This window comes from Acanthochromis polyacanthus, chromosome 14, assembly GCF_021347895.1.
Source record: "Acanthochromis polyacanthus isolate Apoly-LR-REF ecotype Palm Island chromosome 14, KAUST_Apoly_ChrSc, whole genome shotgun sequence".
Classification (NCBI taxonomy): Eukaryota; Metazoa; Chordata; class Actinopteri; family Pomacentridae; genus Acanthochromis; species Acanthochromis polyacanthus.
The window spans coordinates 22,589,100-22,604,028 of NC_067126.1; the positions used below are offsets into that span (position 1 = coordinate 22,589,100).

Sequence of the window (14,929 nt, forward strand, 5' to 3'; positions counted from 1 at the left end):
AACAGTGCCAGCAGCATGTTGGAAAAAAATTCAAATCGAACCTAGATGGTGACATGTTATCATTCCTGTCTCCAGCTGGAGGTCTTTCCATCTGCCTCCCATCTGCAATTGCAGACTTGTCATATTTTCCATCTGCTAAGTGTCCTGAACATACCTGAGTGCTAGCAGACCAAAATGATTCATTCCAACAACATTTCTCTTCTGAATTACTACACAACTCAACCCACAAGTGGATACGAGACAACAGGTTTAGTGGCAAAAGTGATGTTTTCACAGCAGGCTTTCATTAGAATAATTTGATTACTCTCAGTATTAAAATGATTATAATCAGTGTGTTAACAGACCGACTGCACCCCACTCACGTCCCATATCAAGAGACGAATGTGAGAATTTTAAAATCTATTAGTGTTTCTCTGAAGCTGAGTTTCTGCTTTTTTGGTGTTGCAATGCTGCAAAGACTGTGTATTTTCCTCTCCCTATAAGGAGCTAAGTCTGCCTGCTTATCTGTTTTCTAGCATTGCTTTGGCCTAATAGTAATGTCTCCCTATGTCTTTTGGACAAAATAGCTTCACAGGTCTTCTTTAAGGGCAGCACAGTGGCGTGGTGGTTAGCACTTTGGCCTCGCAGCTGGAGGATCCTCGCATCCCTGAAATCTTTCTGCATGGTGTTTGCATGTTCTCCCTTCACATGTGTGGGCTTTCTCTGGGTTCTCTGGCTTCCTCCCACAGTCCAAAAGCATCCATTATCTATAAACCGCTTTATTCTCATCCGGGTCTCAGATTGGGCTGGAGTCTACCCCAACTGACTCAGGGTGAAGGCAGGAGACACGCTGGACAGGTCACCAGTCTATCAGAGGGCTACACACAGCGACAAACAAGCTGACTCGCATTCACATTTACGAATAATTCAGAGTCACCAACTAACCTGAACATGTTTTTGGACTGTGGGAGAAAGCCGGAGGACCTGGAGAAAACCCACATACTGTATGCACAGGGGGAACATGCAAACTCCATGCAGGAGGATCCTGGGATGGTGGGGACATGAACCGGGGATCTTCTAGTTGCAAGGCAAAAGTGCTAACCACCAAACCACTGTGCAGCCCAGTTCAAAAAAGGTGGTTAGAGGTTAACTGGTAACTCTAAATTGTCCATAGGTGTGAATGTGAATGAGATTGTTTATCTCCATGTGTAGCCATGTGACAGACTGGTGACCTGTCCAAGGTGTCTCCTGCCTTCACCCTAAGTCAGCTGTGATAGGCTACAGCCCCCTTGCAACTCTAATGAGGATTAAGCGACTTATAGATAATAGACGGATGGATGGAAGGTCTGCTTAAAGCTTTTCAGTCATGGAGAGGTCACTGCCATTTGATTTGCAGTCACCTCCCACTGCAGTCATTGGAGGCAACTAGGAAGAGCTGGAGAGCAAGTGTAATACTGATTCATTGAGCTGCTAATCCTGCACTTAACATTTAGACATCAATTAGCATGCACTGGGTGTACACTGATAGTTGACCTTGTGGATTTCAATCCTGCATACTGCATGTGCATTTGTTTGCTATGCTAAGCAGCACTGTGATCCCACCACAGACAGACATGTAATTCTCCACATCTGAAAGGACCACACCAATCATTTTGAATATTTCTTGCCTAAATGTAACTGGACATGAGAGCTGACCATAATGCATTTTATATAAAAAGGTGTCTTTCATGCTTCAGCTATTGTTACTCCTAAGTGCTAAAATCTTAAGTGTTGCTTGGTGACTGTGTCAACTTTTATAAAGTTCGATAACATCGGGGCACCCTACTGAGTCGACTGGATCTATAAACTCTTCACATTGCTAAATAATCTAGGCCACACATTAGTTCAGACTGAGGTCCCAGACCTGATTTTTTCTGAGTGTTGTAAGGGTTGAAAAGGTGTTAAATCAGCCCCAAACTGCTGCTGCAGTGTGAGCACTTGGCCTAACCCAGCGGATGGATGTAGGTAGAATAAAACCTACACAAAGAATTTCATACTGTGAAAAAAAACTGCTGACTGACATCAAACCTTAAAAATACTGGTGTGAGCCTTTAAAGATCTCAAACAAGGAGAAACATTATGAAATGAATGTTGAAGGTTATTTCCAGGATGCAATCAAATGATGAACTGAAGGTTTATCTTTACACTTTAGTGATGCCTGGAATGCCACTGGATAAAGGAAAGGTCACATCATCCAAGGACTTCAGATCAGTCCAAAAATCTAGTCCTTTATTGTGAAGGCTGGGAGGTCATTTCGATTTCCTCCATGTTGGCTCACTGTCACACTGGTACGATTTGCTGGGACACAAAAAAACTGTGGCCTTTGTAAATGTTATTAGTGACACATGCTTCTTTCCTATCATGGCGTCAAAAAGTCTGACATGAAAAACAGGCTTATTAAAGTGAACTATTCCACAGAATTCCCAAATCAGAAGCCTGCATGTGTTAGAATCCTGTCTGATTTTAAAATATCTCATGAAAACAGCTGCCGTTTGGTTAAATTCTCAAGTAGACTCATTAGAAATGCAACTATGTCAGTGTGTTTTCTGCTTTACTCAGGTCAGTGACTAGCACGGTCACCTGCAAGTTAGACTGGCTCATACTTAATTATATATTGTGTGGTTGCGGGTGCTCCTGTTTGAGATGTGGCAGCTCTGTAACAGCATGTTGACCTATACAGAACATCTCTGCCGTTTTCTCACTGCATGCCAGGATTTGACAATATATTGACAAGAGAACGAACAGTGCACAACAACAACAGCTGCCTGAGGGACTTTGGGAGAATAAATGTATTAGAGATGTCACTAAACTGAAAGGAGACATGCAATATCTTGGCATTAGCGTCTATGAGACACTGGGGGATATAATACAGCCAAGGCGAGAGGAGATGAGAGCAAATGAAAAACCATTAAAGTATGCCGCAGAAAAGATTGTGGAAGGAGGGAGGGAGTGACGGAAGTGGAGCAAATGTGACTGAAGAAACGGTGCACTGTGGTATAGTTTCATACAAGATAGCTGATCCCCTTTTCAGCGCATGAAAACGGGGACAGCTATGAAGATAAAATGAAGAGGAAATACTGAACTCGTGCTTTAATGAAGGAGGAAGGCAGTCATGCAAAGTCAGTTTGGAGCTTCAGTTTCTTTGTGTCTAAAAACTTCTGAAGTATAATAGGAGGCATATTTTGAGGAAAATAGAAATATTTAGTAATACATACTGCAGTGACTATAAGAGGTCGTGTTTAGTGAGTTGTAGGGGAAGCAGAATATAAAGTGAAGCTGACGTGACAGTGAAGAGGACAGAGGAGAGACAGGACGGATGAGGAAGCTGCCCTCCTTCTGACAGCTGAGGTACAGAGAGAGGTAGGAGGGTTCTCATAGAGACACACAGACACACACAGGGACACGTACACGGACACCAAATGTCATTTGAACTGAATTAGAAATCTCCAGAGGCATCTTGGCCAGAATGTAGCGCTTCCTCCAAGCGGGAGCAACTGTCCTGATACTTGACCTTTTTTAACTCAACTGGACCGTATTTGACATTTCAGTCCTGCAGAGTCCCCAAAAGGTTTTTCTGGACAAGTTTTGTAACACCAGTTTGATGTATTGCAATACTTTAGCATTACTTTACAATATGCTTCACATTATTTTTGATCTAGATGAACTGCTACTGTGTTTTAATACCATAGGACATTTTCTCATGCATTGGTCAAGTTTAAAAATTTTGGAGATTTTGTCTCCAAAAAATGTCTTCTTGGAGACTAGTGAAATAGAAACATCTAAAACGTACATTTGCTTGTTTATTTTACTCCATGTCTGATTCACATTTATGCAAATGAGCACATATTTAACAAGAAAATACCTCATTTGTGTACTTAAACAACATTTTTGAAAACTTAAAATTCAAAGATTAATTATTTTAATGTAACTTGGGTAAGTTTTAGGGTGATATCGATTAGTTTAGGTTTTTACCCATAGGTAGTTATTTCCAAATAACCTATATCTTTAAAGGCTTTTTTCTTGAAATTAGTTTTTCTCAAATTGAGCCAGAGATCCCCGCTTCAGCAGAACTTACATACACCAAATCCAGTTTTGTTCCTACCTTTGTCCTGAGGGACTTTCAGATATCACACACAGCTGGATGAGATTTTTCTTTTCTAAAACATGGAAAAAATTTTTGTTTTTTTCTGTTTGTTGACACTATTGTCAGTTTTGTGAAGTAATTAAAATGGATGCCTATAATCCCCGTGTAAACTTCTTTGTCACTCATACGTAAACATAATGAAACAATAATTCTGAAGCTGGCTTTGTCTAATGTTTACATTTTTGTTGCGACAAATTACATGATTTTTGGATATATAATAACTAATTTGAAGAGTAAGAGACATTTTCAGGCAACGTGTAATTAAAATCTAATGCTGTATTGGAAATACGTAATGAAATGAGAGTCTAATGTTGATATCTATTAGTGAAAAATTCACCATACACACGTGTTTAGGACAATACTGAAGTGCAGATGATTTGATGCTTCACTGATGCATTTATTGCTCATTATGAATTTTAAAAGGTCGATCTCTGACAGTATCCAGATGCTGGTTATAAACACAGCTGCAGCTCCTCTGTCTGGCTGTGATGTGTGAATCTGTGGCTGAATATGGCTATTATTCAACCTTTGGCTGTTGCTGTGCTTCTGTCTGTGGCGCAATGAAGATGTCATGGTGTTACTATTTTTACTATTGTGCTTCTATGAGAAATGTGCTACAGGAGTAGAGGAATCTTCACACTCAACACCAACACACAGCTGCTGCATAAGGGTCATTCCAGAATTAGAGGACATTTGGTCTTCAAAATGTTTGAAAAATAAACCTATTTTACAATTTTCTGCTACATATTCGTCAATAATAGATAATAAACTACCAAAGGCTTGATTGGCTCAGCTTCCACATCATTGGTATCATTTTTATTCCACGTTTTATTTGTTGTTTGCTAACCCTACTCTAATCTCAGTGACAGGGTTGATAATCCATGCTAATGTTAGCTTTTTCTCAGGAGTAGAAGCTAGATATTTAGCTAGCTGTTACTGCTGACCAAGGAGACAAACTTACTGATGTAAAACAGGAAAAAAAGAAGAAAGAAAGAAAGAAAGAATATGTCTTATCCTGATAATATGCATAATAGGGTTGCATGAGGTAGAGAGAGACATTCAGTTAAGGCTGACAATGTCATGAAAACATGAAAAACAGAAGAGAGGACACAGCTTTGCTCTACCCATACTTACATACCAAACTTTTTGATGATGTCCATTTCAGTGTATCATGTGATTCACTGTTTTCTTCTTCTTCTACCAGCTTAAAAGGTTATGTAATAGGGATGTTGTGGGACAAGTTCCATGCACAATAATTATTATTTAAAATATGTTGATTTAAAAAAAAGACAATTATAAGAGACATCAATGACAAAATAATACTAAAAAGAGGAGAAAAATGGCATTTCAGGGGGAATTCCAGACTTATTTGGTATTTAAAAGAAGATTTTCAAACATTCTTTTCTCCTATTTTGTTTTAGATTTGGTCTTGGGACAAGTAAATTTACACAACAGCTGGATGTTTTAGTATTTTGTACATGGATTATTTGGAATTTGATGGGCGGGATGTAAAGTGTCCTTCAATTCTGGATAGACCCATGTAGTCAGTGTTACAACCAATAAAAATGAATATGCCACAGCTATAATTGCAACAGCTGACTGTGACTGCAGCCAAGGTGACAGCTCTGTCATCCCAAGTCTGCAGTCACAGTCACATATGCAGTCTGTCTTGGCAGCGGTCAGTAAAGAGAACTGCTGAACCAGCTCCTCCAGTTATTGTTGTAAGTTTCAGTGGTGCAGACTTAAACCTGAACAACCACAGAACCGACTGTCACTGAAGTCACAGTCATACTATAATACATAATACTGTATCATAATAAAGCTCTGCCTTTGTCTATGTGTTGCTCAGGGTTTACTCAGATCAATCACACTTAGATGCACGCTTATGTGCACAAATAACTTTAATGTCAAGAAGAGGAACCTTAAACCAGTTTAGCTTTATCTCAGTACCTCAGCAAAGAGATACAAATGCCCAAAACACAGCAGATGTGGCAAACAATGAAGCCCATAGTGAAGTTTCGATCATATACATAAAACTATAAAATAAAGATGTGAAACTGTCGAATGCTTACATCTGAGAATTTAAAAAATAATTATATATCATTTATTAAATAAATGCTGACATGAAGTGGCTACTTCAAATGTTTTCATGACATAAGGCAATAAAAGCTGTTTTCACTGGCCTTGCTTTAGCTCTGCCTTTTGCTCAGAAAAGCTTTTGAACAGTGAAAGAGCAGTTCTGTGAGATAACATACAACAGATGGATCTGTTTAATATGATAGTTTTTTTCAGATATACATCAAAGACATTTTTTTTTTATCCATCTCTTTGTGCAGGACTGTCTTTTAAATCTATCTTACATGTCTGCGACACACACAGTGATAAAACCTGGCTGCACTCACTTAAATCTTGGACGTTCCAACCGTGAGGGAGATTTTATATGGCTTAAGCTCAGACATTTCCAGCAGTGTCGAGCTGTGAGATACGGAAGGGTAGGTAAAAAGAAAGGCAGGAACCTCATAGATCTGCACATTCTAGAGTAGGGGTGTTTTTGGCCCGCATGTTTGGCACTCCTGTTCTAGAAAAGTAACGATATAGAGTTGCATCTAAGCCATTTTGAGGAAGGAAAATAAATAAATATGTAACTTTGATACACAGAAATGAGTCTTCAGGGGACAAATCAAAGACAAGAGAGAGACTAATGAAAAGAACAAAAAAAAACATTGTTGGGTGAAACTTTCTTTGCTGTTTTGTGACAGTTCAGCAGCTACATGTTCACCATCTGTCTTTCGAGCTAATATGACAAGATCCTCTCCATAACTCTGGAACGTCTATGTAGACGGAAAAATATACACACTAGATAACCAAAGCCCTAAAATGGAGACGTGTGATCCTCTTATGGTTCAGCCCTTTGCTAATGATATTTCAATATTTACCCAAACACAAAGGGCAAAGTCTGTCAGGAATGATTTCATCCACTGAGTAGCAGATGTTTATATCAGGGATTACTTAGTGCAAAGTAATGACTCACGGGTACAAGAGGCCTTGGGTGAGTCAAGAAACTCTGCTCCTTTACCTCAATTAACCTTAAGGCTTGTTTTTGTCCAGCCCTAAAATGACATAGTTGGCTCAAGCCCAAAGCAGTGAGAAACAGCGCATGATAAAAAGTTGGTGCTTTTCATGAGAGCAGAGACGACACTAATGAGAATAAACCATCCCAGTCAAAGGTCAAACCTACTGAAGATTCACTTAATTGGGTTTTCTCTGCAAAGCAGCTGATAGTTGGGAAGAGAATTACTAGCTTTCAGTGATAAAACAGACACTAAGAATGATATTACAAGCACTCAGAGAAGATAAGGGTGAGAGGAGAAGAGAGACTATTTTAAATTCACAGTCAGATGGGAAATAGCATTTATGGAATTGTTTAATTGTACTAAATTATGCTAGTAAGCGACTCTTAAATTGTAAGAGCAGCTCTTATACTGAGTGCAAAGATACTATTAACTAATGCACAAAAGATCTATGTTTACACCAAAAGCATCGAGCTTTTATGGTGACTGTCTCTGCATATCCCCTCTATATCTCCCCCTCCATTTTCCCTCCCACTCTCCTTTCTTTCTCTGTTGTCTCTCTCTCAGTATCTAATCAGCTGTTTGAAGACAATCAAAAACGTGGACAATTACAGAGTTCAAGTCAGAAATGAACAAATCTACTGCTTAAAAAAAATATATCTACAGTACTGTTCAAAAGCTTGAGGTCACCGAGGCAATTTCATGTTTTCCATGAAAACACACTTTCATCCATGCGCTAACATAATTGCACAAGGGTTTTCTAATCAACAATTAGCCTTTCAACCCCATTAGCTAACACAATGTAGCATTAGAACACAGGAGTGATGATTGCTGGAAATGTTCTATGTACTCCTATGTAGATATTCCATTAAAAATCTGCCGTTTCCAGCTAGAATAGTCAATTTACCACATTAACAATGTCTAGACTGTATTTCTGATTCATTTTATGTTATCGTCATTGAAAAAAATAACTGCTTTTCTTTTAAAAGTAAGGACATTTCATCAAACTTTTGAACGATAGTGCGTATATATAACAATGTGCAGCCTTAAGAGATCATGCATAACTATATTAGATATATTATATACTGTAATATTACCTGTGGGTGGAGATAATTGAGCTTGAAGAGCTTTGGATTCACACTGCAACCATAATTTAGACGTTTAATGATCTTACTGCATTAAAACTAACAAAGAGAATTAAAGCGCTTTTCATGGTCTTATGTAAATCTGTGCGAATGAATTTGTGAATGTAGATATTTCATTTTGCTTGGAAATCTCTTGTTCTGTGTTTGTGTGTGTGATTATCGCACTCACTCGACTGTGTCTTCCCAGCTACACCAGCGTCTCTGATCCAGCTCTTGCATGTCCAGTCTGAATTTGGCCAGGCAGAACTCCTCAATAGCGTATTCATAGTCGGGGCTGCACCCCAGCGCTGACACACACTGAGATACTGGTGGGAGAAGAGGGGGAGAAAGGACAGAGGGGAAAAAAGAGGGGATAAAAAGAAGAGTGTAGTTTGAGCAGAGTGGAATGTATAACTCAGAAGACGTGCAGAATCTGTTATTTAAAAATGCAAACCAGGGAGCAGGATGAGAGCACAGGAGACCACGAGTGAAAGTGACCATAAACACTGCTCTCTTTTCTCTAAAGTTCACAGCAAACTGACCCATTTCCCCATCTGTTGGACATAACACTAAAACACCATCTGCCAAAACAGTGTTATCTATATCATTGCCTTACAAGACCTCAACCTCCAAAACCACACACACACACAGACACGCACGCATAGGAAAGACATTGCGTGCTGGACAAGAACATTTCCACTGACTTCTTGCTTGATATCTTATTTTCAGAGATTAACAAGAGAGCGCTTCGGATGTCGAAATGGACGCTTTGACACATTAACTGCAGGACCGTGTGTGCTGGTAAAGACATGAGAGGACAAAAGATGCAATAGAGCTAAGAACGGATAAAACATAATGAGACTCCGCTGATCCCCGTGAAAGTGTTAAAATGGTGCGGTTAAAGCACTTTATGATCGTATCTGATAAAACCTTTCTATCAGATAATGCATTATAATCCTCTTAAAGGCATCATTTGACATTCTGGGAAATATGCCTAATCTGCTCTCTTGCTGAGAGTTATAAGAAACGACCATTTTCATATATAAGAGCAAGATATGAGGCTATAAACAGGAGCTCGTTAGTTTCATTTAACATAAACACTCAGGGCATTGTGACTGCACACCAGGAGCCTCAATCTATCAAGGGATCCTGCTGGCAATGAACCTCCTATTTGCTTTTAAAATAGTGTTAGTAGCCTAGAGTACCCATTTATTATTCTTATAAGTGGTGGTACTAAAGGCTGGTGCATTTGTATTTGTGTCGATGGGGTGGGGGTGGTGGAGCAGCTGCAGGCTGTTGGTGGTGGGCTGGTCTGGGTGAAAAAGTTTAGCACCATTTTTTAGTCCCAGTCCAACACTGCTGCAGTAATTACTTATTCTCAAAGCCTTTTGTACCATTTTATCTTGTTTCTCTTCCGCCATTGCAATTTTTAATCTGCTTTTTTTCCATGTGTCTTGCCTCAGTCTGTGCCTCTATATACTTCTTTAATCATCCATCTTTCTTTCTGAGGTTTTTTGTTCATCATTTTTCTTTTTTCTTTTTTTCCTCCAGCCCTCTGGGAGTTTTTTGAAGGAGATGGACCAGTTTGGTCCTTTGATTATTATTCAGATTCACTAATATCAACAAATAATGTGTGCAAATTTACAGATCAGACCATAAGTAAACATTTGTTGTACTTCAGTGTCTGTGCTTCAGCATATTACATGTGAAACTAGATGAGAAGTCAAAGAGTGCAGTCTTCCGCCAAGGTTGTTCATTCCCCCATATGGCAATGTCAGAAATACAGAATTTGTTTATCAGTTATTGATGTGCAGTTGTCACAGAAACATATAATGTGGCCATTTAATATAAATGTACCTACAAACAAAATGACCTTGCACTGAGCACAGGCGTATGTTATTCATGTGTACGTTATGTACGGATACTGAATTGTGTCACCTAAAATGTAGCAGGCGGCAGGAACTGATGGGACTCAGAAACAACCCTACAATCTAATCAATTGCTCCTTGTATCATTTCCAACAGATAAGTCCCGATAAGACCGCAGTGGTCGATTTGTAGTAGAATCAGTTGTGACAGTCAACAGGCAGCTGACCATTCACTTGTCCTAGTTACAGTGACATTGGCTATTTTGCAATGATACAGAAATCTTTAACAAATCCGTGGATCCAGACTGTAAGTCGCATCACTGCCAAAATCTAATCACTTAATCCTCGTGTCATTATGTCTTCCCCGAAAACTTCATCCACATCTTTTAGTCTGTTTTTGAGTCATGCTGCTAACAGACAAACAGGCGGACAAACATACTCCGATTGTCACATAATAACATAAGAGATACATTAAAATACCAGGTCTCAGGTTTAAAGGTCCCATATTATGCTATTTTTCAGTCACGTCATATAGGTCTCAGAAGCCCAAAAACATAGTATTTTGGTTTGTTCACCCCAAAATCATCCTTTGTTCGGAGTTTCAGCGGTCGAAAAATTCACTCTCACCAGCTCTCCTCAGAACAGGCTGTTTCTGGGCCTGCTTCCAGGTATGCAAATGAACGCATCTGTCCATGCCCATTCCCCCTCCCCTCTCTGGGAGAGGACGCGCTCAGTGCTACATTGGTGTCAGAAGTGGGATGGCGCTCGCCCGACTGCAGATGGAGGAAGAACTGAGGGAGCTCCAACAAGCTGTCACCGAGGGACTGAGCCGCCTCTTGGGAGCAAACTCAAGAGGAAAAGAGCCGGCCAGCAGAGAGTTCGCTCCCGTAATCCCCGACAGCTCCACCACACCAAGAACCCGCCGCCCCTTGACGAAACGGTGGTCCGCCACAGGCAGCAGCCGCTAGCAGGAGAGATGCTCCGGCAGCCGGCCGCCGGAGCATCTCCCCAGCTGCCAGAGCATCTCCCCAGCCGCCGGCAGCCAGCCAGGGGATTCTGGAGTGGCGGTTCCTTCACAGCGCCACTCTTCTCTCGTTTCCCGGAGCTCGGCCTCTCGGTGCGGGCGCCAGGCAGTCTCCTTCGGGACATGTGCAATACTGTTTTATGTGCAATACTGTTTTGTTTTTTTGGTTTTTTTAATGTGTTTTATGTGTGATACTGCTTTTATGTGTTTTATGCACAATTTTGTTTTTTTATGCGTCTTATGTGCAATATTGTTTTTATGTGTTTTTTGTGCAATACTGGTAGCACAGCTCTGAGTCCAAGACAAATTTCCCCAAGTGGGACAATAAAGTATATTGAATTGAATATTGAATTGAATTTTCACATTAGACATTCCATGTGTAAAACAAGCAGTCAACACCATGGCTGAGTATTTTTGCATTGAAAGTGCAATGTACTGATAATCAAAAGCACAGGTTTAGGCTTCTAGGGATTCATATGTAACAAATCTAAGGGACCAATACTGTCAACTTGAAAAGTGGGACTTTCACTATCAATGTTTCTTTAGAATCGATTTCCAGCTCTGACATGTCTGGCTGAACTACTCCAGTATTCCAACTTGCCACTGTTGGGGTAGAGTAATTTTACAGTGTTCGAGCAGAGTTGTAAGTGAGCTGGTGTGCTCAGCTGCAGTGAATTATGAGGAGTGGATAGAGGGAGAGAAGGACTTCATGGATCTGTGTATTCTAGAGGAAGCAGAGTAGAGCTACAGCTAAGACATTTTAGGGTAGGAAGGGATTACTTTCATGGAATAAACTTCCAAATATGCAGGTTTGATACACAGAAGTGGACTTGAACCCCCAATGTCGAAATTGCACAGGTTAAAAAGTCTCTGAACTCTGAACGACAAGAAAATTTTCGAGTTTTGGAATGCAGAGGCACACAGGAACATTTTGTGCACTCAGAATATCCTCGACTGGCTGACTCATTCACCTGATCATAATCCAATTGAACTGCATTCCACTTTTTGAAGATCAGACTGAAGGCAGAGAGACTCCACAACAGGTCAGAGCTGAATGTGGCTTCAGTGAAAACCTGCACGAGTATCATCAGGGAAGATTCAAAGCATTAGGTGGTGTGTATGGGCAAAGATTTCAGACAATCATTGAAGGCAAAATATGTTCCTCAAAATACTAAATATGACAGTTTCATTTGACCTCTTGTGTCTGTGTTTTCACTTTTGTTTACTTCCTGTTTGGACACTATGGGCTATATCTCACACACAGTTCTTTCAGTATAGATTTAAAATTCATCAATAAAGCTGAGACTTTTAATGTAATACGCTGAAGCACACAGCCCTAAAGTGCAATCATGCAGCTGACAAGATCCTTGCATTCTAGACTGGATGTGTTCGTAATTATGCATACATTACGGTGCACAATGAGGAAGATAGCGAAACAGACATATAAGACAACCCAGTCAAGTGTCACTGTGAGGATGGCATAAAAAAAAACAAACTAAACTGCACAAAATGAAGGATCAGAAAAATAAACAAATAACTTGTTTACCTTCGTGCAATGAATTTGCCTCCTGCTGTGAGGAGAGCAAATATAAAAGGTTTATCTACAGTCTACACAACTTCAACCAAAGACTGTGATCAAAGAGAAAGATCAAGTGCCGGTATTTGTGAGAGAGACACAGACAGAAATGAAGAGCAACAACAAGAGAAAATAAAAGCTGAGAGTTTGCATATTTTTGTGTCACTCAGACCCTGCTGGCAATTTCTGACTACTAACTAAACAGCAGAACAGGACAGCAGCATCCAAGGTGACCCATCTGAGCATTTTCTGATCTGGCAACCCTTTTGCTATGAGTAATGGTTAAGATTACAAAAGTAAAACAACTTGTAAAGGTTAAAGAAAGATTGAGCACAAATCTGAGCTGGAACACAAACTCCTGCCTCCCACATTTGGACTCTCCTACTTTCCACTTCAGCACAAAGGGCACAGTACTCCCTGTAACCATGATTAAGGGCATAAACCGGGTGTTGCAATGCTGCTCGACATAAACGTATACTCTAAACATAAGCATATCAAGCTGTTTGAACGAAAGGCTGCAATCATTTTTCTGGTGAGTATAGTGTCGTTAATATCCTGCGGAACAGTTTATTATGATCATAAACAGTAATTACCTCTTTCATTCAAACAAACTGAGCCATGCATTCACACCAATGCTTGCTTGCCCTTTTGATTAAAGACCAAACTGTCTTACCAAAAACAAACATCCGCATCAGTTGTTTGAGTACGCTTCTCCTCCCTTTCTGTTATCTACACATGACCTTCTGCTGTTTTATGTACAGCAACCTCTGTGCCAGCAACCAACATGAAGAAAATTTAAAGCTTTATTAAAGGATTGGATCGCCATGTTGTTCTTAGCTCCATACAAGATGATTGTGATTGGTTTCAAAAAATGTTTTCCCCAAAGCAGAACAACAATGAAGTGCAGTCAGACCGCTCTTCACAGCACTATGTTAGTATTGGGAATGGTCTGGTTATGTGAGACTGATGTAACTATAACCCCAAAGATCCCATAACTTTCACCAAGCAGAAACTGAAACTCAAACCATGATCTTACAATAGACCCAACCACGTCATTTTATATTTTTATTCATTTTATGGCTTCATTGGTGTCAGATTAGCACCTTTGTCCACCAACTTTAGGCTACAAATCCAACAAATCAAAGTTTTGTCACTCAGCTCTAAACCAAAATGTGCCCTAATCAGTGCTATGGTGTTTGACTTTGCAACTAAATGCATGAAATTAATGTCATTAGGTGCTTACAGAAAAGGAATCGGTCAAATATTAGAATCAAAATGTTGAGATAAACAGCTGCAACAGCTGTTAAACTTTAGCATGGCTGAATGGTTTGAATGTACATCACATGGGTGGAACTGCCTCCAAGCAGTGACCTGTACTGCATATTATTTCCTTGCTTGCTCTCTTTGCCCACATTTCCTGTCCCCCTCCACATCACTAAAGGTGAAAATGCCAAACAAAAAACAAACAAACAAAAAACTCATTTAATTAATTGATGTTCTGTTAAAATTCAGTTCAAGACTGTTCTGATTAAAACAGAGTGAGCCCATCAAAATCATGCATGCCTAAATTAGTTGCTTTGGTGTTCTATGCAAGACGGAGGAAACTTTCTGCTACATTATCACTCTCTTTGTGTAAATTTATATCAGAATTCACATCAAGAACCCCCTGGTGGTAGTAGTGCCCTGAGGTCAACTCTGCACAGTCACATAATAAATCTATTCCGTGTGAGCGGGCTAATTGAATGCTGCTAATAAAGGCTCGACTGCCTGCATGTCGATTTATGAGAAACCCTGAAGGTCACAAAGAATTACATCGTAATCTAGACAGTCGGTATCATGCAACCACGTTATCAATTCTCCTGAGAGCAAAAGACAAGCAGAAGATAGTCACGTTGTAATCAAAAGTGCTACATGTTCCATACTATGTCACTTTTAAGCAGATTAATTCTCACATCCTCAAAATGTGCCTTTTTACAGCTCAAAATACTGCAAAGCTGGATCATCTTCCCATGACTGGGTAACCCCTGCTTTTAGGGCTGGTCTAAATTGACTGTTTCAGTGTCTGCAGCTCAAGATACAACAGAGCAGTTGCTGATCACACCCTG

The 14,929-nt window shown here is 40.0% G+C and overlaps 1 protein-coding gene across 1 annotated transcript in view; it reads right to left on the minus strand.

Annotated features, from left to right (window-relative positions):
- The window catches only part of ramp1 (receptor activity modifying protein 1), an 88,672-nt gene that overhangs the window by 28,439 nt on the left and 45,304 nt on the right, over nt 1-14,929 (minus strand). The window contains exon 2 of the mRNA XM_051958633.1: nt 8,548-8,683. Within this exon, the coding sequence (XP_051814593.1) occupies nt 8,548-8,683 (136 nt within the window). The remainder of the gene's footprint in view (nt 1-8,547; nt 8,684-14,929) is intronic.